Consider the following 23349-nt stretch of genomic DNA (forward strand, 5'->3'; position numbering starts at 1 on the left):
ATTTTAAAAAATTAATCTATTGAGTAAGAGAAGTAAGGTGAGGGGTGAACAGAAGGCACTGGTTGTGGAAGCAAGTGTCTATCCCACAGGAAGAGGGGCTCTAACAAAACTTCACATTCATCTCTATTCCATGCTTGAGTGATGGTTCCAGAAAGTGGGTGGGGATGGTGTGTGTATAGTGGGAGGCAGTTATTAAGGAATGGGGGAGTCCGTCCTTTGAGAAGTCTGCAGCCATTCCTACTCTTCTTGGTTTAAAGGCTTCTTACGGAATGCCTTGAGCTGATGCCTGTCAGTCTGTGTCCTCAAATATTCCAAACGTTGGGCAGAAGTAGTGGCACCAAGAGCCCTGCATTAGGGTCATTGTTTATGTACATAACTAAATTAAGAAGGTGGATTAAACTGGAACTAGATTTAATCTCTAAGAAAATTTGCAAGGGTTTCAAATACAGTATTCCTATTTCTTTATAGTCAGTGGTCTCCTCAGTTATTAGTAAGACTGAAAACCAGACACATTTCCTGAACAGTTAAACTGACCAGACCCATGATGGTCTCCTAAGATCTCCTCTTACCCGCCCCCCCCACCCCACACAAGCAATTCCTTGGTTATCATCCTTACAAGTGAATCGCAAATTTGAACCCGAGGCACGAAATTCAGTGGTAGTGAAATTACAGTCTGAGGTCCCAGCAGTAGCTTAATTTTGAGAAGAAATCTGAAACAAAAAGAGCCTACAAAGACAAGTAACAAATTACATGCAAATATCAGATGTTTATAGATGGATAGTCCTTACAAATTTGAGATCACATATTTGCCACATATTAACATGGGAAATCTTCCACGAATTGAATGCATGTATGAGCCATTGACATCAAAGATTTCCCTCAAATAATTACTAGGCAGTAGAAATGAAGGTTAATCGACCATTTATAAACGCTGTTGGTTGGTGATAGGCCCCCTCCAGCTGCCTGTGTGTATGTGTGTGTGTGTGCTGTGGGGGGGACATTAACAGCCACAGTTGGGCTGTGGCGGGGGAGGGCTTTCCTTGAGTCTTGTGTTCTGCTTGGCGGCAGTGATGGCGGGATCCGTCTCCAAACTCTCGGACATTTTGTCGCAGATGATATCCACAAGACGCTCAAACGTCTGCTTGACATTAATGTTATCCTTGGCACTTGTTTCAAAAAATTCAAACCCTGGAAGAAACAGGGAGAAAGACAGCTTGGTGATTTTACACTTCTGCTGAAAGTAAATGGGACTTGATGACGGGTTTTCCCTGGGGGTTGGGGCAGAGAGAAGATGTGGACCTAAGATGCGATTTGAACAAATGCTGTCATCTTGCTACCAAGTCTTTTGTTCACGGCTACAGTGACATTTGATTTTTCCCTGTCAATTTATTTATGAATTGAATGAACCACCACCACCAAATCTCTTCACAAAAGCTTATTAGTAAAATCCTCCACCCTGAGTCTGTCTTTGCCCTCCTTTCCTCCAGCTCTGAGCCAACAGGAAGCTTCTTGGAATCTTTTCTAAGATGTGTAATTGGGCATATTTTCCTTATCCCTTTGCAGATTCGTCATAATTGTCCATAGGCATGTTTTCATTAACTTGAGGCTTAGAAGACTTCATCTGTATGTTCTGCTGCAAAAGGGACTACGGACTTCCTCACCACACTCCCCGGTGGTGACTCCTCTTGAGCCTGAGGCCCCACCGCGGATCCATGGTGAGCTTTTGGAAATGTTTCCGTACCGAACTGGACACAAGGTGGCACTAAAGAGTCAGTGGATTAACCTTAAATGTGCTTCAACCTCTGGAAAATTGTGTGTCCTGTTAGGTGAACAGCTCTCTGTGGCTTTGGTGCAGATTTTTCTGGGGCTTCTATTCTCTATTCTATGCTCTAGCAGTAGCAGTGTTTTTACTGGCATCTGGAAAAAGACACCTGATATATATCAAAGGCGGTGCCAGAATTGCAAGTATGTATGAAAGAGGCAGTCATAGTTGCACACTTCTCCCCATCCCTGTACCTGGGCAGATGCAGACTCCGGCTGCTGTTCTGTACACAGTCTTATCACTATTGTTTGCCTTCACATTCCACGGGCTCAGCTTGCCAGTTAGTTGCCATGACAACCTCCCCAGTCCATTCAGGAGACTTTGATTTAGGATGTACTGGGCAGGACACAAAAACGCTTTCCTAATCCATTCTGAATTTTACGCCCTATAAATCCTTCTGGTTACATCTGGCCCTATCTCAGAGGAGCCACATGGATTCAGAATGATTAAATCATGTGATTTCATCTCAGCTCTTAGGACCCAAGGGGGAAAAAAAAAAAAGACTCATTATTTTACATTCATGTCTAAACCCTCTGATAACCCAGAAATATTTTGTTGGTCATCCTCAGTATTATTTAAAATTAGTATTTCTCTGGAGTTAAAATTTCTAATTTAGTTATGACAGATGAGTAGTTAGAGGACTATATTTGAGCTTGAATTCTGTTAGTGTGTATTCCAATATTCCCTTGTGTTTTAACAACTGTAGGGTTGGAGTTAAAGGAGCATGAGTGGGACTGTAAAATTCCACTGGATCATTCAGAACCCCCTTTGGCTTGATGTTTGCTTTCATTATAGCTCTGAAAAATTCTGGATTTCTTAGCAGAAAACACAAATGTAATTCTCTTTCCTAATGTTTTTACAGTCTACAGAGCTCTGTCATTTGTCTTACAACAATTTGATCCAGATTTTGAAGAACTCAGCTGTGGATACAAACAATATCCTTATTGCAAAGATGTTAGAACTACTCACATTTTATTGGGGTTTTCCCCAGTGCTAAGTGAAGTATTCTTTAAGTTCCAAGATACTAAGACCCTACTGCATTAGTTAAGATCCCTGAATAAGACTTACAAGAAAAAACATCCGCTAATTGGGCACAAAGGTTTCATGTCCAGAATCAGTTCTCTCATCTCTTCTGCTAACACTTAGTTTTCTTCCTAGTGCTATTAGGGAAGGCACTGAACTTGAAGGTATTATAAAAGATTTGGCCATCGTGATGAAACCGTAACCCAGGTAAGCTTTTGTCAGATGGGATTCCTTAAACCTGGGCTTTTGGACACACTTTGCTGCTGGTGTACAACTTCAGGTCAGTAAAATGATCTATATCCCAAGAGCCAGAGTGCTCTCAGGGGCTTATAAGAGTTTCGAATAGAAGAGGGTGCCACGGTATGGAAGCAAGATGGATTATCAGTCGGAAGATAGGAAATCTAAGTCATGTTATTAGTGTCCCGTTATTTATGACATGTGCCTTACTTCGTTTACAGAGAGCTATCATGCGGCTCAAATGAGAAAATGTATGTACAGGTTCCCAGCAAACCAGATGCTGCTCTGATAATACTAGTAATAGTAAACACACAGTTGAATGGTTAGCATAGAACAGGTACTCTTCAAAGCCCTTAATATGCTGTAACTCATTTTATCCAGGAGGTGGTGCTAGTACTGAAAAAATTCACTGGTTAGGCAATGGAGGCACAAGATTGTCAAGTAGTTTGCTCAAACATCTTTTTTGTTCAGTCTGTAATGGTAAAGCTGGCTTTGAGCTATTAAACTGGCTACTCCCTTGCTCCTCCAGATACCTACAGAAGTAAGCAGTTATTGGATCCCAGCTGAATTGTAAGTTCTATGCTAATTAAAACTGCACTATATATCATAAACTCTTATCATTAAGGTAATTAGAAAACAATCAAATAGATTTAATAATGACTGAGAAAAACACCTTTTCTTAATGATATCAAGGTGGCCATCAGGCCAGCTGCACTGGCAGACTGCCTCACCAAAGTGAATTTTTGGGTTTCCCCAGTGTATCTAAGTCTCAAAAAAAGCACATAACTAAATTAAGAAACACTGTATTGCTTAAAATTGTTAACCATCTGAACTTACAGTGAGTATTAATCTTTTTGCGATGCTGATGGATACTGAGAAGTGGGGTGGCTGACAGTTTCTTAAGACAACAATGAGGTCTGCATTATCAGTGGACTCTTCCGTTCCGGAACAATTTCTGTATAGCATGAGATGTTGTTTGAGAGCATTTTACCTATAGCACTTTTTTTTCCACAACTGGGGTCCATGCTCTCAAACCCTGTCACTGCTTTGTAAACACAGTTGGTTGAAATGACAACAATGGGCTTACAATATAACAATCTTAACAGTATCCTCAGTAGAAACAGATTTCACTCCAAACCCCTTTCTTTGTTCATCCCTAAGAAGCAACTCCTCTTCAAGTTTGACCACGAGATTGCAAAATTCAGTCGTATCTTCAGGTTCCTCTTCTAATCGTTCTTTTGCTATTATACAAATCTCCATGGTTACTTCCTCCACGTAAGTCCTGAGCCCAAAGTCCTCCGTGAGGAGTGTAATGAACTTCTTGCATACTCCTCTTAAGGTTGATACTCTATTCTGATCTCTTCCTCCTGAATCACCAATGTTTTTAGTGGTATCTAAAATGCTATATCCTTTTCAGAATGTTGTCAATTCCTGTGCCCAGATCCATTGGAGAAATCACTATCTATGGAAGGTATAACCTTCCAATGTAGAAGGCTTGAAAATATCAGTGTCTCCTTGATGGTTAGGAGACATGAAAACATTCATTTTGTGGCACATCTTCAACAGAGTTCTTGACCGACCAGGTACATTGTCATAAGCAATATTGTACATAAGCAATAATGTCCTGAAAGGAAATTTTTTTTCTGAGCAGTAGCTCTCAACAGGGGCTTAAAATACTCCCTACACCATTTTGTAAGCAGATCTGCCATCATCGAGGTGGTGCTGTTCCTAGAGCATAGGCAGACTATACATAGTTATAACTTTTAAGGCCCCTCAGACTTTTGAAATGGTAAACGAGCACTTTTCCATTATGGAGATGGCTTCTTCCTTAAAGCCAGAAGCTAGCTGAGGGTGGTTTTGACTTTTGCTTCTGCAGCTTCACTCTCAATTATGCTTTGGCCTAAAGGAATGTTGTGGCTGGTTTAATCTTCCCTGCAGACCACTAAAAGTTTTTCCCTATCAGCAATAAGCTGTTTGAATTTTCTTATCATCCGTGTATTCACTGGAGTAGCACTTTTTTTTTTTCCCCCCAGAGGAGTAGCACTTTTAACTTCTGTCAAGATTTTGCATTCACAACTTGACTGTTTCATGCAAGAAGCCTAGCTTTTGGCCTGTATCAGCATAGGAAAGAAGACCTATTGCATGACTTCATTTGAGAGAAGGCCCTAAATGAACTAGTTATTTACATCAAAGATCATGTTCACAGACAACTGTAACAAATAGAATGAAAAAGTTTTAATGTTACACCAAGATATGAGGTGATCAAATAGTATTGGGAAAATGGTGCTCATAGACATGCTTGATACAGCGTTGTAATAAAACTAGCTTTGCCTCCATCTCTACACTGTATTATAGATACAAAAGTTTCTGGAAATGATTATTGCAGCATCTAGTTGTTTGGATTCAGGGCAGATCCAGGTTTACAGTGCCGTAAATGATCCGCTATCCAGTTGACTCATAATCAAGTCTTTGTGAAGCCACTCACACCCTACACCTCATGTATATATAAATCCCATGGCCTAAATCATAACAACAGATTCCAACACCTCACCCTTTATTCTTCTTTGTTGGATTTTCAGGGCTATCCCCTCCCAGTATTTTAATTTCAACTACAGCAAGGTGACCTTATTCTTAGAAATCTTGAACCTCTTATCTACATACACAGAGAGTAGGGAGCCACCCGTGCTTTGCTCTGGAACCAGTTTTTCTTACTAACATGTAAGACCATTTTTAATTTACTAGATAGGATAGTGTGGTTCTGGAGTATTTAAGTAAGTAGCCCAAGGTTACACAGCAAGCTGACTGTGAAGGCTCACAGAAATCTGATAAATAGGTTACTGAGTTAGCTTCCAGGCTTCGACACCTGTCCCTTAAACTTCATCAGCCAGTATTCATAATGAATTCACATCCTCTGACCGTCATTTCTCTTTCTTCCCCCATCAGAACCTTTCTAATTCCTCTTGGACACCACCCTGTTCCCAACTTGTTCCCAACTTGGATGAGCCTTGTGCTACACTCCAGTACATCCCTGGTTCATGTCTTTTCATGCCTGATTCCAAACTATTGTTCCTGCCCTTTCCAAAGGTTATTATAGGCACCACTGGACTTCACGTGTGACCTTATGCTTCGGTTCCACTTGACACTGAGGGACTCCACAGAAACTGGGAAATATTTTGTATGAAAAAATGTGCTGAAGAAGGGAAGAAAGCCAAAATCAAACTTGGGTTCTCCTTACTATATATATCGTTAAATGGGGCAGTAGAGCATGGTGGTGCAAATCAGATTACACTCGAGCACCCAAGAGTTGTCATCCTACAGCCTGACATTATGACATTGGACGGTTACTTGTATCTGCATTACCTGAATGGGTTTCATACTTCTAAACTCCACCCCAGACATACTAAACTGGAATCACAAGCAGGGGCAGGGCCTTAAATATGCATTTCAGAGCTCCTTGGAAGGTTCTTTATGCACATGAAGGGTTAAGGTTCAATATTCTCTGTACACTCATGTTCGTAGCCTCATCATTCACGAGATAGAATGTAATACAGATAGCCATTGACTGATGAGTAGATTAATAAAATGTGGTATAGACATAGTAGAATGCATTACTCAGGTATAAAAGGAAATTGATACATCTGCCAAATGGACAAACCTCGACATTATCTCCTAGGATATAAACCAGTCCCCAAAAGACAAATACTGTATGATTTCACTTGTGAAGTACATAGAATAGTCAATTTCACAGATACAGAAAGTGGAATGGTGGGAGCCAGAGGCTATCAGGGAGGGAAAAAGAGGTAACAGAGTTTCCATTTTGCAAAATAAAAGGAATTCTTGAGACCGGTTGCATAGCAAAGTGAATGTACTTGTTCACCTATATGCTTAAACATGGTAAACATTATGTGTATCTTTTTAACCCAAATTAAAATTTTTTCCATATTGATAAATACCTACATGAAGAAACAAAAACTCTCTAACAGATTTACTCCTTAGGGAACAAGAAAAAGAAAAACTGAAGACCAGTGTGAGCAGAAATAAATGAAATAGAGACTAAAAGCTGTTGATTTGAAGATAGAAAACAAAACTGACATGTAGCTAAACTCACCAAGACAAAAAGAAATAGAGCAAATACTAGAAACACAGAACCTACAAAACTAGAATGGTGAAGACATAAGAACAAACCAATTAGTAGTACGGAGAATGTATCAGTAATCAAAACTTCCCCAAAAAAGAACGCCCCAAATGCGAGGGCTTCACTGGTAGATTCTATCAAATTTTAAAAGAAGAATTCATGTCAGTCCTTCTTTAAACTCTTCCAAAAAATTCAAGAGGAGGAAATACTTCCAAGCTAACTTTGAGGCCAGTATTACTCTGCTATCACAACGAGGACATCAGAAGAAAAGAAAATTGCAGGCCCATATCCTCAATGAACATAAATCCCAAACCCCTCAAGACAAGGTCAGCACACCAAGTAATAATGCATAAAAAGAATTCTACACCAAAATCAAGTGCTTTATTCCAAGGAGGCAAGAATGGTTCACCATCCATTAATCAGTGTGCTACACCACATGAACAAAAAGCATACAATCATTCTGTGAAGATGCAAATGCAGCACTGGACAAAACTCAATATCCATTTATGATAAAACCTCTCAACAAGGTAGGTATTGAGGGAATGTACTTTAGCATCATAAAGGTCATATGTGACAAATCCACAAGTAAGATCACACTCAGTGGTGAAAAGCTGAAAGCTTTGTCTCTAAAATCAAGAACAAAGATGTTTCCTCCCACCACTTTTATTCAACATAGTATTAGAAGTCCTTGCCAGACCAAAAAGGCAAGAAAAAGAAAAGGCATCCATAGATGAAAAGAAAAATCTATTTGCAGAAGACAATATACAACATGTAGAAAATCCTAAAGACTCCATCAAAAACCTCTTAGGACTAATCAGTGAATTCAGTAAAGTTGCATGGTAATCTGTTGAATTTTTATACACAAATAACAAAATAGGGCAATTCAGGAAACACGGACAACAGAATAAAATACCTAAGAATAACCTTAACCAAGGAGGTGAAAACTATAAAACATTGTCTTCACCGATGTGTTTGAATAAATGAGAAGATACTCTTTGGTCACGTAATTGGAAGAATATTCTTAAAATGTCCATACTTCTCAAAGCAATATATAAATTCAATGCAATCTCTACCAAAATCCTAATGCCACTTTTTTTTTTTTTTTAAGATTTTATCTATTTATTTGAGAGAGAGAATGAGAGGAGAGAGCACGAGAGGGGAGAGGTCAGAGGGAGAATCAGACCCCCCGCCGAGCAGGGAGGCCCATGTGGGACTAGATCCTGGGACTCTAGGATCATGACCTGAGCCGAAGGCAGCTGCTTAACCAACTGAGCCACCCAGGTGCCCCCCTAATGCCACTTTTAACAGAAAACTAACCAAGAGTCCTCACATTTACATGGACCTACAAAAGACCCTGAATACTCAAAGCAATCTTGAGAAGAACAAAGCTTGAGGCATCATGCTACCTGATTTCAAACCATATTACAAAGCTATGGTCATCAAAACAGTATGGTACAGGAATAAAAACAGGCAAATAGGTCAATGGAACAGGAAAGCTCAAATAAATCCATGCATATATGATCAATTGTATATTCTTGGCTCATTTGTCATCAGTGGGAAGGGATTTCTCTGCAATAAATGGTGCTGGGAAAATTGGCCAACTTCCTGTGAATGATTACAACTGGCCCACTAAACTGCATCATATACAAAAATTAACTCAAAATGGGTTAAAGACGTGACTGTAAGATCTGAAACCATAAAACTTCCAGAAGAAAACATAGGTGATCAATTCCTTGATGTCAGTCTTGGTGATTTTTTTTTTTTTTAAATCTGACTTCAAAAGCAAAGGCAACTAAAAAATAAACTAGAGGGACTATTTCAAACTACAACAACCTCTGCATAGTGAAGGAAATCACTAACAAAATTAAACAGTGCCCTATCAAATGGGAGAAAATATGCCCGAATCATAGATTTGACATATAAAATAACATATAAAATGTATCAAGAACTCCTACAATTTAATAGCAAAAAAGGAAACAATCTTATTTAAGAATGGGAAGAGAATCTGAATAGACAGTTTTCTGAAGAAAACACATAAATGGCAAACATTAATATAAAGGGGATCAGCATCCATAGTCATTAGAAAAATGCAAATAAAACCCACAATGATATCATTTCTCACTTCGCATAACAGCTAATATCAAAAAAGTTTTGGTGAGGGAGTCCAGAAAAGGGAATGCTTATGCACTATTGGTGTAAACTGGTGCAGTCACTATGGAAAACAGTATGGAGGTTCCTCAAAAATTTAAAGATACAGCAATTGTACTTCTATTTTCTAAGAGAAATGAAAACTCTAATGGACCCCCATGTTTAGTACAACCTTACTTATAATAGTTAAGTGTCTATGGATAAATAAATGGAAAAGGAAAATGTGTATTGTGGAAGGAAAAGGAAATGTGGAATGTTATTCAACAATATGAATGAAATCTTTGCCATTTGTGCCAACATATGGATAGACTTCAAGGGCACTATGCTACATGAATTAAATCTGATGGAGAAAGACAAATACCATATGATTTCACTTGTATGTAGAATCTAAAACAACAGGAAAACAAACTCTCAAATACAAAGAACAGATTGATGGTTGCCAGACACACAGGGGCGGTGGATTGGAGAGGAATGAAGGGGGCTCAAAAGATCACATTATAAAATTAAGAAGTGAAGGATTCGCGATCTTCAAACGCCACTGAAGGGAATGGAAAATGACCCAGCTCTTTGGAAAACAATGTATTTCTCTATAGCAGTGGCTACTCTATGTTCTGAAATGCCATTTGTTTTCAAAAGATGTTCTGGGAAATTGAGTCTCTTTCTCCACCCCCAGGAAAGTCATAAATGGCATCTGGGACACTTGGACCGTCTTCAACTTCACTTTGAAAGAATAGTAAGAATTGCTATTGTTTCTATAAAGGGGAAGCAGCTCCTAAAATCATACTTTTCATTTAATTATTTAAGAAGTCTATAATTTGGGCTTAGGTTTCTATTCTCAAACTCTTAAATAAGACCTTTTGCTTCCAGATTTTAATTGCAATTCTGTGGAACTGGATGAACCAGAGTGGCAAAAATGGTCATTCTGCCACCAGCTGGGTGAAATTTGGGCCCAGAGTCCAGATTGCTGTGTAGCAGGATTAGCTGGTGGTTAGCTTTCCAGATAGAGTTCAGGAAGAGCAATCAATAAGGATTTGGATATACTGCCTCAAGAAGGGCCCCCGAAAGCCTTCTAAAGCTGAACAAAAGAGGAACTCAGCCAAAGGTTCATGTTGCTACAGTAAGTATTCAAATATTCTAGTCTTTGAGTCCTGTCATTGGCCAGGCCTGACCAGATGGTACCTTTCTTCTGCTTTATCAGGATTCTGAATCTATGCAAGGGTTTGTATGATCTTGACAAATCACAGTGGGTGTAGAGAAGGTTTTGTCTTTGGCCTTTCCCACTCCAGACATGAGTTTAACATTCTTCATAGGTGGGAGAAGTTTAACTTCAGCATTACAAAGGACTATAATGCAAAGGACAGCAGTATAATGACAGTAGCCTGTGCTATGACTGATCCTTTTCTGTGAAGGAAGTCTACCTTATCGACTCCCTCTGTGCCATCCCTTCCTAGATGTATACCCCCCCCCCCCACCACCACACACACTCAAATCATCCCCTGTCCACTCCCCATCTAGTGTAGAGACTTGATCCAAGGTCCTTGCAAATTTCCTCTTGAGATGGCTAGGTATTCTGTTTGGCCCCCAAACTGGTAAACCTTTAACATTTTGACCTAACCTTTAAAATAGTGATGTCATTCTAGAAATAACAAAGATGACAACATAGATCATTCTGAACTTTGCTCCCCTTGCATAAGGAGAACAACAAACAAACAATTACAGATGGAACAGACACCTTTGGAGAATTCTAAAAGAAAGGGAAGAGGTTGAAGCAACCCCCTGCACCACAGAGATGAAGAGAGTCCAAGTTAGAGAGCTAAGAGGAGCAGCTTCACATTACGGTCACAGGACCTGCACTGCCCCTCCCTCAGGCTGATGTAGTACCATGCTCGAGGTCTCCTTGAACCTACAGTGTTTTGAGTGGGGAAAGAGAGGCCAGCATAAACATGGTAGATTGCTTCTGGGAAGCCTCTGCTCCTGTCTTGCTCCATAGGAATTTTGGGAAAATAAGCTTGGCTCAGTCACTGGGATTTTTACTGTGACAGAGAAGGGAAGAGGAGCTTCAATAACCAACACCCACATCTTGTTAGACTGAGTTTCCACCTTAAACATGCAAGTAGCAGTCCCCACCAGGAGCTTTGCTCATCTACATATGGTAGCATAGTCTGGCCAAGAAACAAAGCAACCTGGGGGTCTGCCTGATCCAGGTTATCAAAGAGCTTTGAGGGTCTTGCAACTTGGCCTGCCCCTATCTAAGCAGGGGAGCTTAGAAAGCTTAGAAGCTGCTTTGCCCCATTATGCTTAAGCAAAGAGTAAAACAGGCAGAGTTAATCCTGTGCTGAGTAAAGCTAGAGGCCCTGTCTGGCTTGGAAATAGGGGGCACAGGTCAGATTGGGTCAAGACCCCAACATGAAGCCTTGGGGGCTTTGGAGCCAGTTCTCATAATGGGCCTTCTGTCCCTATGCATTGCAACCTTCAGGTCACCTGACCAAGAAATGTAACCAGAGCACAAGAAAACTGCATAGACCATCCAACAGCTGTGCCTATGGTGGACCATGAACAGAGAGCACAGCCCATGGCTTTACCTGTGAGCAGAGCAAATGAGTGGCCACATCTGGCCAAAGAATTCAGTGCACAGTCTTGCCTGATTCAGACTTCCAAACAATATGCTGTGCAGCCAAGTAGGCCCACCCTTCCACCCTGCCAAGGCAGAGAAACTAATTCATTGTGCTATCTACCCTGAACATAGTACTCAGTCCTGTCTTGCAAGCCTGACCAAAGAACCCACGTCAATGTGTAGTTCATCATACAGCTTCACAGGCATGGGGAACCAAAGCAGCAGTCCTGTCTAACTTTACTTAGAAGCACACATCCTGACCTCAGAGCTGGGGCAGTGAACTTGCCCCCAAATAGACCCTAATAGCAAGCCCCATCAGCCCAGGGTTATTATAAGCATAAAAGTCCAAAAACACAACTGATCTGACTGGTGAAGAGTGGTCTCTGTGAAAGTGAACCTGTACTATCTGGAAGAAGAAACTGCTTACTCAAATTCACAGGTGAAAAGCTCCAATAATCCTAAAGAAATGGAGATATATGAATTGTCATACAAAGAATTCAGAATAGTTGTCTTAGAGAAGTTTTTGAACTGGAAAAGAAAAAGCACACATACATACAAGTAAAATTGAACAACCCAACAATGCATTAACAGAATATGTTCTAAATATAAAAACACTTACAAAATCCACAGAAATCTTAAAGTTGAAAAACACTGTGAAAAAACACTGTGAAAAACACTGTGACCACATGTAAGAATTCAACAAAGAATTTCAAAAGCATAATCATGCTGAATCAAAATTCAAGAAAACAACACATTTGAAATTATCAAGTCAGAGGAATAAAAGGAAAAAAGAATACCTACAGTACTTAATTGACAATCAAAAGAAATATCTGCATTATAAGAATTCCAGGAGAAGAAAAAGAGAAAGGGACAGATAATATAAGAAATGGACATACAGATCCAGGAGGCCCAAAGAACCCCAAATAGAGTAAGCCTGCTAGGGCTACACTGAGACACCTCTTCATTACTACACCTGCAGGAGAAAAAAGAGAAGTTAGAGACAAGGGAACAAAGACTATTATTTCTCAACAGAAACTTTTCAGGCTAAGAGGGAAGAGGATGATATATTTAAAATATTCAAAGGGAAAAAAAAAATCAACCAAGAATTCTATATCCAGCAAAGGTATCCCTCACTAATGGCTAAAGACAAAACAAAAACAGATTTAATCAACACTAAACCTGTCTTAAATGCCAAAAGGAGTTTCTTGAGTGGTAAAGGATGCTAATTAACATCATAAAGACATAAAGTAGCTTAAAACTCACTGGTAGTGGCAAATACACATTCACAGTTAGAGTCTATAATATGATAATGGTGTTGCATAATTTACTTACAACTCCCATTGCAAAGTTAAAAAATAAACATAAAACTAAGCACAACCACAGTAATCTCTTGGTTAAACAATATTAAAATATGTAAATTATAATATTAATAACCAAAGTTGTGAGGGGGAGGACAAGCAATATAAAGTTTATGAGTGCTATTGACATTATTTCCAGCTTACAGTATCTTAAAACTATAATACTTTATGTAAGCCTTATGTTAATCACAAGGAAAGAAACCTGTAGTAATTATACAAAGGAACATGGTAAAGAAGCCCAGGTATACTAATACTGAAACATAGCAGGATAACAAAGAATATTGATTTGTACCACAGCCAGAAACCAACAAAGTGGCCATAGCAAGTCTTTACTTACCATTAACTACTTCAAATTTAAATGGCTTAAATTCTTTAAAAGACATAAATAGCTAAAAATCCAAACCCACGAACACACTGCTTCTAAGAGACTCACTTTAGTCTTAAAGGCACACATAGACGGAGAGTGAAGGGAGGGAAAAAGTTATTTCAAACAAATGGTAACCAAAATAAGCAGGCTGGGCTATCTATACCTCATCAGAAATTAAACTTAAAAGGGTAAAAGAGACAAGGAAGATGTATAAACATTCTACTTACTATAAGAGCATCATTCCATCAAGAAGGGATAACTGTCATAAGTATTTATGCACCCACCATCAGAGCATCTAAATACATAGAGCAAAACAGAGCTACATGAAGACATAAATAGCACTATAAGAATAGTTGGGGACTTTAATACTCTAGTCTCAACAATGGATAGTTCCTCCAGAGAATTTATGAGAATGCAGCAAACTGGAGTGGCTCCTGGGCAGCTCAGTTATTTAAGTATCTTACTCTTGATTTTGCCTCATGGTCATGGGATGGAGCCCTGTGCTGGGCTCCTCACTCAAAAAGGAGTCTGCTTGAGATTCTCCCTCTCCCTCTGTCCTTTTCCCCTTAAAATAAATACATCTTTAAAACAAAACAAAACAAAAACCCAGCAGATTGGAATACTACAGAGCAAATAGACCTTAACAGCAGATCATTCTTCATAAGCACACATGATGTATTTTCTAATATAGACCAAATGTTAAGCCATAAAATGAATTTTAGCCAATTCAATTAGGTTAAAATCATACTAAATATCTTCTATGACCTCAGTGATATGAAACTAGAAATCAGTGACAAAAAGAAAACTAGAAAAATTATAAATACGTGGAAATTGAACAACCCTCTCCTAAACCAAGGGATCCAAGAAAAAATTGAAGGGGAAGTAACAAGGAATGCACTAAACCCAGTCATAAAGGGAAGTGGACTGCAATAAATGCATACCTTAAGATACAAGGAAGCTCCCAAATGAAGCTAAGCCCAAGATGAGCAATGAAGATTAGAAGAGAACTAAATCAAATAGAGAACAGGAAAACAATAAAACAAATTAAGAAAATTAAAAGTCTCTTCTTTGACAAGAAGGTAACTGACAACTCTTTAGCTAAACTAATGAAGGAAAAGGAGAGGACCCAGACCAAAAACATTCTAAACTACATGAAGACATGACAGCTGCTACCATAGTAATACAAAGAATGTTAAGAGTCTACTGTGAACAACTCTATACCAAGAAACTAGACCACCTAGAAGAAAGAGAAAAATTGTTTGGAACATACAAACTACCATGACTAAATCAGGACAAAACAAAAATCTGAACATACCAGTTACTAGAAAGGAAATTGGATATTTTTGATTACTGATTCAAATGAAAAATTCAAGACTGGATGGCTTCATTGGTGAATTTTACCAAACATTTAAAGAAGAATTAAGAGGAGTCCTCCTCAAACTCCAAAAAATTTAGAAAGAGGTAACACCTCCAAACTCATTTCATGAGGCCAGCATTACCTTGATGTCAAAGCCAAAGAAGGACCCTACAAGAAAAGGGAGCTATAGGTCAATATCCTTCTAGTATATACATGCAAAATACTCAATAGTAGCAAATGAATTTAACAGAACATTAAAAGAATCATTAACCATGATCAAGTGGGATTTCTCTCTGGAATGGGAGAATGGTTTAACATATGCAAATCATTCAATATGACATGTCATATTAATAGAATGAAAGAAAAAGAATCCTCTCAATAGATGCAAAAAAAAAATCTGATGAAATTCAATACACTTTTATGGTAACAACTTAACAAATACGGTACAGGAAGGAATGTATCTCAACATAATAAAGGCCACAAATGACAAGCCCACAGCTATCATCATCCCCAGTGGTAAAAGACTGGAAGTTTTTCCTTTAAGATCTGGAACAAGATGACAGGGCCCACTCTCACAATCTTACTCAACAGAGTCCTGCAAGTTCTAACTATAGCAATCACACAAGAAGAAAATCCTAAGCCTCTGCCAAAATCTGTTAGGTCTAAACAACAGACTTAGTAAAGTTAACATAGAAAAATTAGTAGTGTGTCCATATAAATAAATTATCTGAATAAATAAAATTTGTAATAGCATCCAAAACAATAAAATACTTAAGAATAAATTCAAAAGTTGAAAGAGCTCTAAGACACTGATGAAACAAACTGAAGAAAACACAAATATATAAGTATCTACATTCATTAATTGTAAAAACATTGCTGAAATGTCAATAATACCAAAAGCCATCTATACTCTGAGAACAAAACTGAGGGTTACAGATGGGAGGGGGTGGAGGGATGGGGTAACAAGGTAATGGGTATTAAGGAGAGCACGTGTGATAATGAGCACTGGGTGTTATATGCAACTAATCAATCACTGAACACTATATCAAAACCTAATGCTGTACTATACGTTGGCTAATTGAACATAATAAAAAATTAGGTAAGGACAACCTCTTTTTCATTGTACCAGTCAGGCTCAGTTTTCAAAAATGTAAATCCGAATGTGAAGATCTAAATACTTTCATATATATATATGAAAATACACACACACACACACATATATATATGAAAGCCATCTATAGATTCAGCGCAATCCTTATGATCCCAATGGCCTTTTTTACAGAAGTAGAAAAAATGATCCTAAAGTTTATATGGAACCACACATCATCCTGAATAGCCAAATGAAACCTGAGAATAAAGAACAAAGCAGGAAGCATCACTCTTATGGATTTCAAGCTATACTATAAAGCTATTGTCATCCAAACAGTATGATCTTGGCATTAAAAACTGTCACAGAGACCCACAGAACAGAACTGAGAAGCTATCTAAAACCCAAGTGTATAGTCAACTAATACCTGACAAGGGAGCCAATACTCTACAGAGAAAAGACAGTCTCTCCAAAAGATGCTGCTAGCAAACTTTCATGTCTACATGAAAACCGGTGAAAGTAGACCTATATCCTATACCACTCACAAAAATTTGAAATGGATGAATGACTTAAATCTAAGATCTGAAATCATAAAACTCCTTGACATGGGTCTTTGCAATAACTTTTTGGATAGGACACCTCCGGCACAAGTAACCTAAGCAAAAATAAACAAGACATCAAACTATGAAGTTTCTGCACAGCTCAGAATTAACAAAAAGAAAATACAACCTATGGAATGGGAAAAATGCTTACGAAGAAGACATTTGTCTGAGGAAGATAGATGAGTGGCCAACTGGTACAGGAAAAGATGCTCAACATTGTCAATCACCAGGGAAATGCAGGTGAATTCCACAATGAGATATCACCTCACACTTGTTAGAATAGGGATGTAAAAAAGAAGAGAAGTAACAAATGCTGGTTAGAATGTGGAGGAAAGGGAACTCTTGTACATGGTTACCGGTGGTAAGAATGCAAATTAGTGCAGCCATATGGAAAACAGTATGGAAGTTCCTCAAAGAATTAAAAATAGAATTCCCATATGATCCAGCCATTTAAGTTCTGAATCTTTATTTTTTCAAGTTAGTGTTTTTGTTTTCTTCAAATAATGTGTAGTTCCATGTTCATTACAGCATTATTTACAATAGCCAACATGTGGAAACAACCTAATTATCCATCTGTGGATCATCGATTAAAATGTTGTGATATATATATATATATTTTAGAGCATGCATATATATGTTTATGTTTATGTATATGCACACAAACACAATGGAATTATCCAACCATAAACAATGAAGAAATCCTGCCATCTGAGACAACATCGATGGACCCTGAGGACATGATGCTAAGTGAAAAAAGATCAGAGAAAAATTCTGTATGATCTCACTTGTGGAATTTGAACAAAAATAAACTCATTGAAAAAGTGATCAGGTTTGTGTTTATTAGAAGTGGGTCGGAGGGCTTAAGGAGGAATTGGATGGAAGTGTTCAAAACATAAACTATAAGATAAGTACTCGGGATGTAATGCTTAACATGATGACTACAATTAACTATGACCACATATCCTACAACTCTTATGAGAGTATAGCCAAAGAGTTCTCATCACAAGGATGATGTATGACATGATAGATGTTAACTAAACTTTTTGTAGTAGTCACTTCATATATGTAACTCAAATGCTGCACACTTTTTATTTTTTTAAAGATTTTATTTGCCAGAGAGGGAGAGAGCACAAGCAGGGGGAGGGACAGGCAGAGGGAGAAGCAGGCTCCCCGCTGAGCAAGAAGCCTGACGGGCGGGGGACTCGATTCCAGGACCTTGGGATCATGACCTGAGAAGAAGGGAGACACTTAACCAACTGAGCCACCCAGGAATCCCTAAATACTGTATGCTTTAACAGGGTGCTGCATATCAACTAATGTCTCAAAACTGGAAAATTATTTCTAATTTTTGGCTTATCTTCAACCATTGTAAGCATAAAGAACGATAATGGCGTTATAGTGGCGTAAGTCTTTCCTTTTTGCCCCCCCCCCCCGCCCCCCACCACAATGATTTACAACTAATTGGATATCCATGACCAGGCAAAAGCTCACCAGGACCCTGGAAGATCCATCCATCTGTACACCTGAAAGTGGGTGGAGTACATCTCAAGAGAGCCTAGAGAGTTAGGGGAGGAGAAGTACTCCCCTAGATACTTTTTTGGCAGAAGAGGTAGAGGGAGAAGGCACGGAGTGGGATTATGTCCAGCTGTGCCTGCTCTAACTAAGGAAACCTACTGTTCTCTCTCAGGAGTTCTCTCTCAAGAGTGGTGGGCAGGCAAAGGAAAACAAAGACAGAATGGAAGCAAAGCTTTTCCTAGTGTTTGCCCTAGGATTCTGGCACGAGGTCTACCCATGGACCTCTAGGAATACCCATCCAATCTGCTAACAACCCTACCCCTTGTTTCATTTCTCTACCAGCTTTATTTATTTCATTTTTTTGGGCACGCAGTCCCAACCTTAGCAACCAGTCAGTTCTGGCCAGAGAAACTCAACCTGTGTGATAGTGCCACCTTCTGGAAAACATAAAAAAGCAAAGGTGATAGTTTTTGAAGTAAAGTGCTGCTGCTGTTTTCAAAGTAGGAAGTACCTTATGTAGTTAGGCAGAAATACGGTACCACAAAATGACAATTTTCCAGCATCCCACAACAAAGATATGAACTATTGAGGTATAACTGATAAATACTTAAAATTAGCTATTATGAAATAATTCAACTACAAGAAAACTAAAAAAAAGCCACAGGACGATCTCATGAATAAGATTATAGAAAAGAAGGGAGTACTTTACCAAGAAATTCAAAGTCTACAAGTAATCTAACAGAAAAGGTGGAGCTGAAGAACTGGGTAAGTGAACTGAAGAAAGCATTAGAAAGGGTTGGAAAGAGAGTAGATCAGATGGAGAATAAGAGCTCAAAAATAGGAATTAGAAATGACTCAGGGGAAAGAGGAAAGAAACTCAAGATTTAAAAAAGGAATAAACACCGTGACAACTTTGAGACTCCATCAGAAAAGCCAACTTAATGGCAAGGATATACAGAAAGAGGAACCTTCTTATATTGTTGGTGGGAATGCAACCTGGTGCAGCCACTCTGGAGCACTGTATGGAGGTTCCTCAAAAAGTTAAAAATAGAGCTACCCTACGACCCAGCAACTGCATTACTGGGTATTTACCCAAAGGATGCAAACACAGTGATTTGAAGGGGTACATGCTCCCCAATGGTTATAGCAGCAATGTCCACAATAGCCAAACTATGGAAAGGGCTGAGATGGTCATCAACAGACGAACGGATAAAGAAGATGTGGTGTGTATATATATATATACAATGGAATATTCCTCAGCCACCCAAAAATGAAATCTGCCATTTGCCATGACATTAATGGAACTAGAGTGTATTATGCTAAGCAAAATCAGTCAGAAAAAGTCAAATACCATACAATTTCACTCACATGTGGAACCAAAGAAACAAAACAGATGAACATGGGGGGAGAGAAGGAAAAATAAGATAAAAACACAGAGGAAAACCATAAGAGACTTCGCTATAGGGAACAAACTGAGGGCTGCTGGAGTAGAGGTGCGCTGGGGGTTGGGGTGACTGGATGATGGTCACTAAGAGCACTTGATGTAAGGAGCACTGGGTGTTCTATGCAACTGATGATCACTAAACTCTACCATGAAACTAATAATATACTGTAGGTTAACTAACTTGAATTTAAATTAAAGAAAAGGGCAATTTAATATTAATAGCTATACCAGAAGCAGAAGAGAGGGAGAAGAGGGAGGAGATTTTTATAAATAAGTTCCCAAACTTGGGGAAGGAACTGGGTAAGAAGCCAATATAACACTTTAGTATCTCAAGACAAAAATATCTTCTCCAAAACACAATATATTAAAACTGTCAAGTCGGTTATAAAGAATTTTAAAGGCATCCAGGGAAAGAAAACAACCTACAAAGGGACCCCCATTAAGCTAACAACAGATTTCATAGCAGAAACTCTACGGGCCAGGACAGAGTGGAATGACATATTCAAACCATTGAAAGATAAAAATTGCCAGCTAAGAGTACTCTAGCAAAGTTATCTTTCAGATTAAAGGAGAAATAAATGCTTCCACCTACAAATGGAAGCTGAGGGAGTTCAACACCATTAGAACTGTCTTATAAGAAATATTAAAGAAGGTCTTCAAGCTGAAACACACACAAAAACTATGCAAAGCTCTGATTAAGTATAAGTGGTCAGAATTAGAAAACTTTTAGGAAAGTGTACTATGTAACTATAGCATAAAGGTTAAAAGAAAAGAACATTAATAATACCTATAGCTATTACAACTTGGTAACAAACTAAGTATTAAAAGGGATAGTTTGTGACATCAAATATATAGAGGGGAAGACTAAAAGGATTGAGCCTTTATAGGTGCAAGAATATAAGCTGTTCTCAGCAGAAAAGGAGTATTTAATCTATGATATGTTACATGTGAACCTCCTGATAACCACACATGAAAATCTGCCCAATATGTCTGCTCTAGCAGACACACAAACATAATAAAAATGGGAAACTGAATAAATGACTATGGAAAACTGCCAAGTTACTCAAGGTATACATGAAGAACAAGAACAAGAGAACAAGAAGAAAAAATATGGAAAAATAACAAGGCACAAGATATAATGTCAACGGTAACTCTTGACACATCAGTCATCACTCTGAATGAAAAGGGATTTCACTCACCAATCAAAAGGCATAAGGTGGCAAGATGGAGAAAAAATAAGACCCAAATTATGCTGCAGGAGACTCATTTCAGCTCTAAAGAGACTCTTAGACTAAATGGAAATGATGGAAATTGATATTCTAAGTAAACAGAAACAAACAAACAAACAAAAAAAGGCAGACATAGGCAAACTTCACATCAGACTAAATAAACTTGAAGCCAAAACGAAACAAAGGAGGTCATTATATAATTATGGGGTCAGTACATCAAGAAGATGTAACAATCATAAATATGTATGCTCCCAACACCTGAGCACCAAAAATGTATTAAACAAATATTAACAGGTCTTAAGGGGAAACATATAGCAATACAATAGTAGTAGGGGATTTTAATACCACACTGTCAGCAATGGATAGATCACTCAGAAAATCAACATGGAAATATTAGAAGTGAACCACACATTACAACAAATAGACTTAACAGACACAAAATATCTCATCCAAAAAAAGAATACATACATGATTCTTAGGCCACCAAACAATTCTGAGTAAATTTAAGACTGAAATCATAACTACTATCTTTTCTGATGACAATTAGCAGAAGAAATCAGCAGAGTGGTAAGAGCTATATATGTATGTGCAAACTAAATAACACACTTAAAAAAAAGGGCATGGGTTGAAGAAAACAAAAGGGAATTATCTTCCAATGAAAATGAAAGTAACATATCAAATCTTACGAGATGCCACCAAGGCAGATCTGAGGGGAAAGTTTATACCAATAAACACAGATTAAGAATGGGGGGGGGGCGCTTGGGTGGCTCAGTGGGTTAAGCCTCTGCCTTCGGCTTGGGTCACGATCTCAGAGTCCTGGGATCAAGCCCCGCATCGGGCTCTCTGCTCAGCAGGGAGCCTGCTTCCTCCTCTCTCTTTGCCTGCCTCTGCCTACTTGTGATCTCTGTCAAATAAAAAAAATCTTAAAAAAATTCTCCAATATACAAGCTAGCTTTACACTGCAAGGAACTAGAAAAACTTACAAACTGATGCCAAATTTAGCAGAAGGAAGGAAATGATAAATATCATTATGGAAAAAAAAAATCAGAGACCAGGAAAACAATAGAAAGAATCAATAAAACTAAGAACAGTTTCTTCACAAAATGTAACTGACAAACTTTTAGCTAGGCTAAGAAAAAAGATGACTCAAAATCTGAAATAAAATCCATTACAACTAATACTAGAGAAATACGAAGAGTTTCAAGAGACTACTAAAAAAAATTATATGCCAACATATTACATAACTAAGAAAAAATAAGTATATTTCTAAAAGCACACAACCTACAAAGACTGAATCAGAAAGAAATAGAAAGTCTGAACTAATAGTAAGTACAAAATTATATCATTAATTAAAAACTTTTGAACACAGACAACTCCAGGACTAAATGGCTTCACTGGAGAATTCCACCAAATGTTTCAAGAAGAATTAACACCAATCTTTCTCAAACTCTTCCAAAATCATTGTGGAGGGGTCACTTCCAAACTCTTTCATTGAAGCCAACATTGGCTTCATTGAAGCCAACACTGAAGCCAACCAAAGCTAGATAAAGATACCTGAAGAAAACTATATCCTGATCAATACCACTAATGAATTCAGTTAATATTTTTTTGAGAATTTTTGCAAGTATATTCAAGAGTAAGTAAGAGTAAGAATTAGACCCCAGGACCAAGTGGGATTATCCCTGAGATGCAAAAATGATTCAACATATGCAAATAAATGAATGTAGTGCATCACAATAAAATGAAAGATAAAAATCCCCAAATAATCTAGTAGATGTAGAAAAAAGTTTGACAGAATACAACATCCTTTCATGACAGGAAAAAAAAAGATAAAACCCACAATGGGTTAAGAAGCCATCTACCTCAATAATAATAAAGGTGATATATGACAAACCCATAAGTAACATTATACTGCAAGGAGAAAAATGAAAGCACTTCCTCTAAAATAAGACAAGGATGCCCACTTTGACCATTCCTACTAAATATAGTACTGGAAGGAAGAAGGTGTCTAATATGGCAGCATAGTAACACCCAGAAGTCACCTCCTCTCACAGACTCAGAGTCCATACCTACATATAGAGCAATTCCTCCTAAAGATCTAAAAGGTGATTGAGTAGCTTCTGCAAAGTGAAGAACAGAGGAACCACATACAAAATGGCATGAGCGACAGAGACATGGTGATGACAGGAACTCTACTCCTGATGTTAGGAACAGCAGCAAGGAGGGATATCACTGAGAGGCCTGCATGTAGATTTGTAACTTGGGGCTCAGCCAAGGGGGAAAAAATGGTTTAAAGAGCAGCTAACATTAAGCAAAAGAAACCCTTTACTAACCTTAGAGCATCCACCAAATGGTGGACCAACTGCTGGAATGCTCTCTGGGTCAGAGGTGGTGTCTGTGTTCCCCTTTCA

The 23349-nt window shown here is 38.3% G+C and overlaps 1 protein-coding gene across 2 annotated transcripts in view; it reads right to left on the reverse strand.

Annotated features, from left to right (window-relative positions):
* Positions 1–748: 748 nt before the first annotated feature.
* The window catches only part of RAB3C (RAB3C, member RAS oncogene family), a 290830-nt gene continuing 268229 nt past the window's right edge, over positions 749–23349 (reverse strand). For both annotated transcript variants that reach the window (XM_080804617.1, XM_080804616.1), the window contains one exon: positions 749–1188. In XM_080804617.1, the coding sequence (XP_080660743.1) occupies positions 1001–1188 (188 nt within the window). In that variant the 3' untranslated portion in view covers positions 749–1000. The remainder of the gene's footprint in view (positions 1189–23349) is intronic.

Source organism: Martes martes, assembly GCF_963455335.1.
Source record: "Martes martes genome assembly, chromosome: 5".
Classification (NCBI taxonomy): domain Eukaryota; kingdom Metazoa; phylum Chordata; class Mammalia; order Carnivora; family Mustelidae; genus Martes; species Martes martes.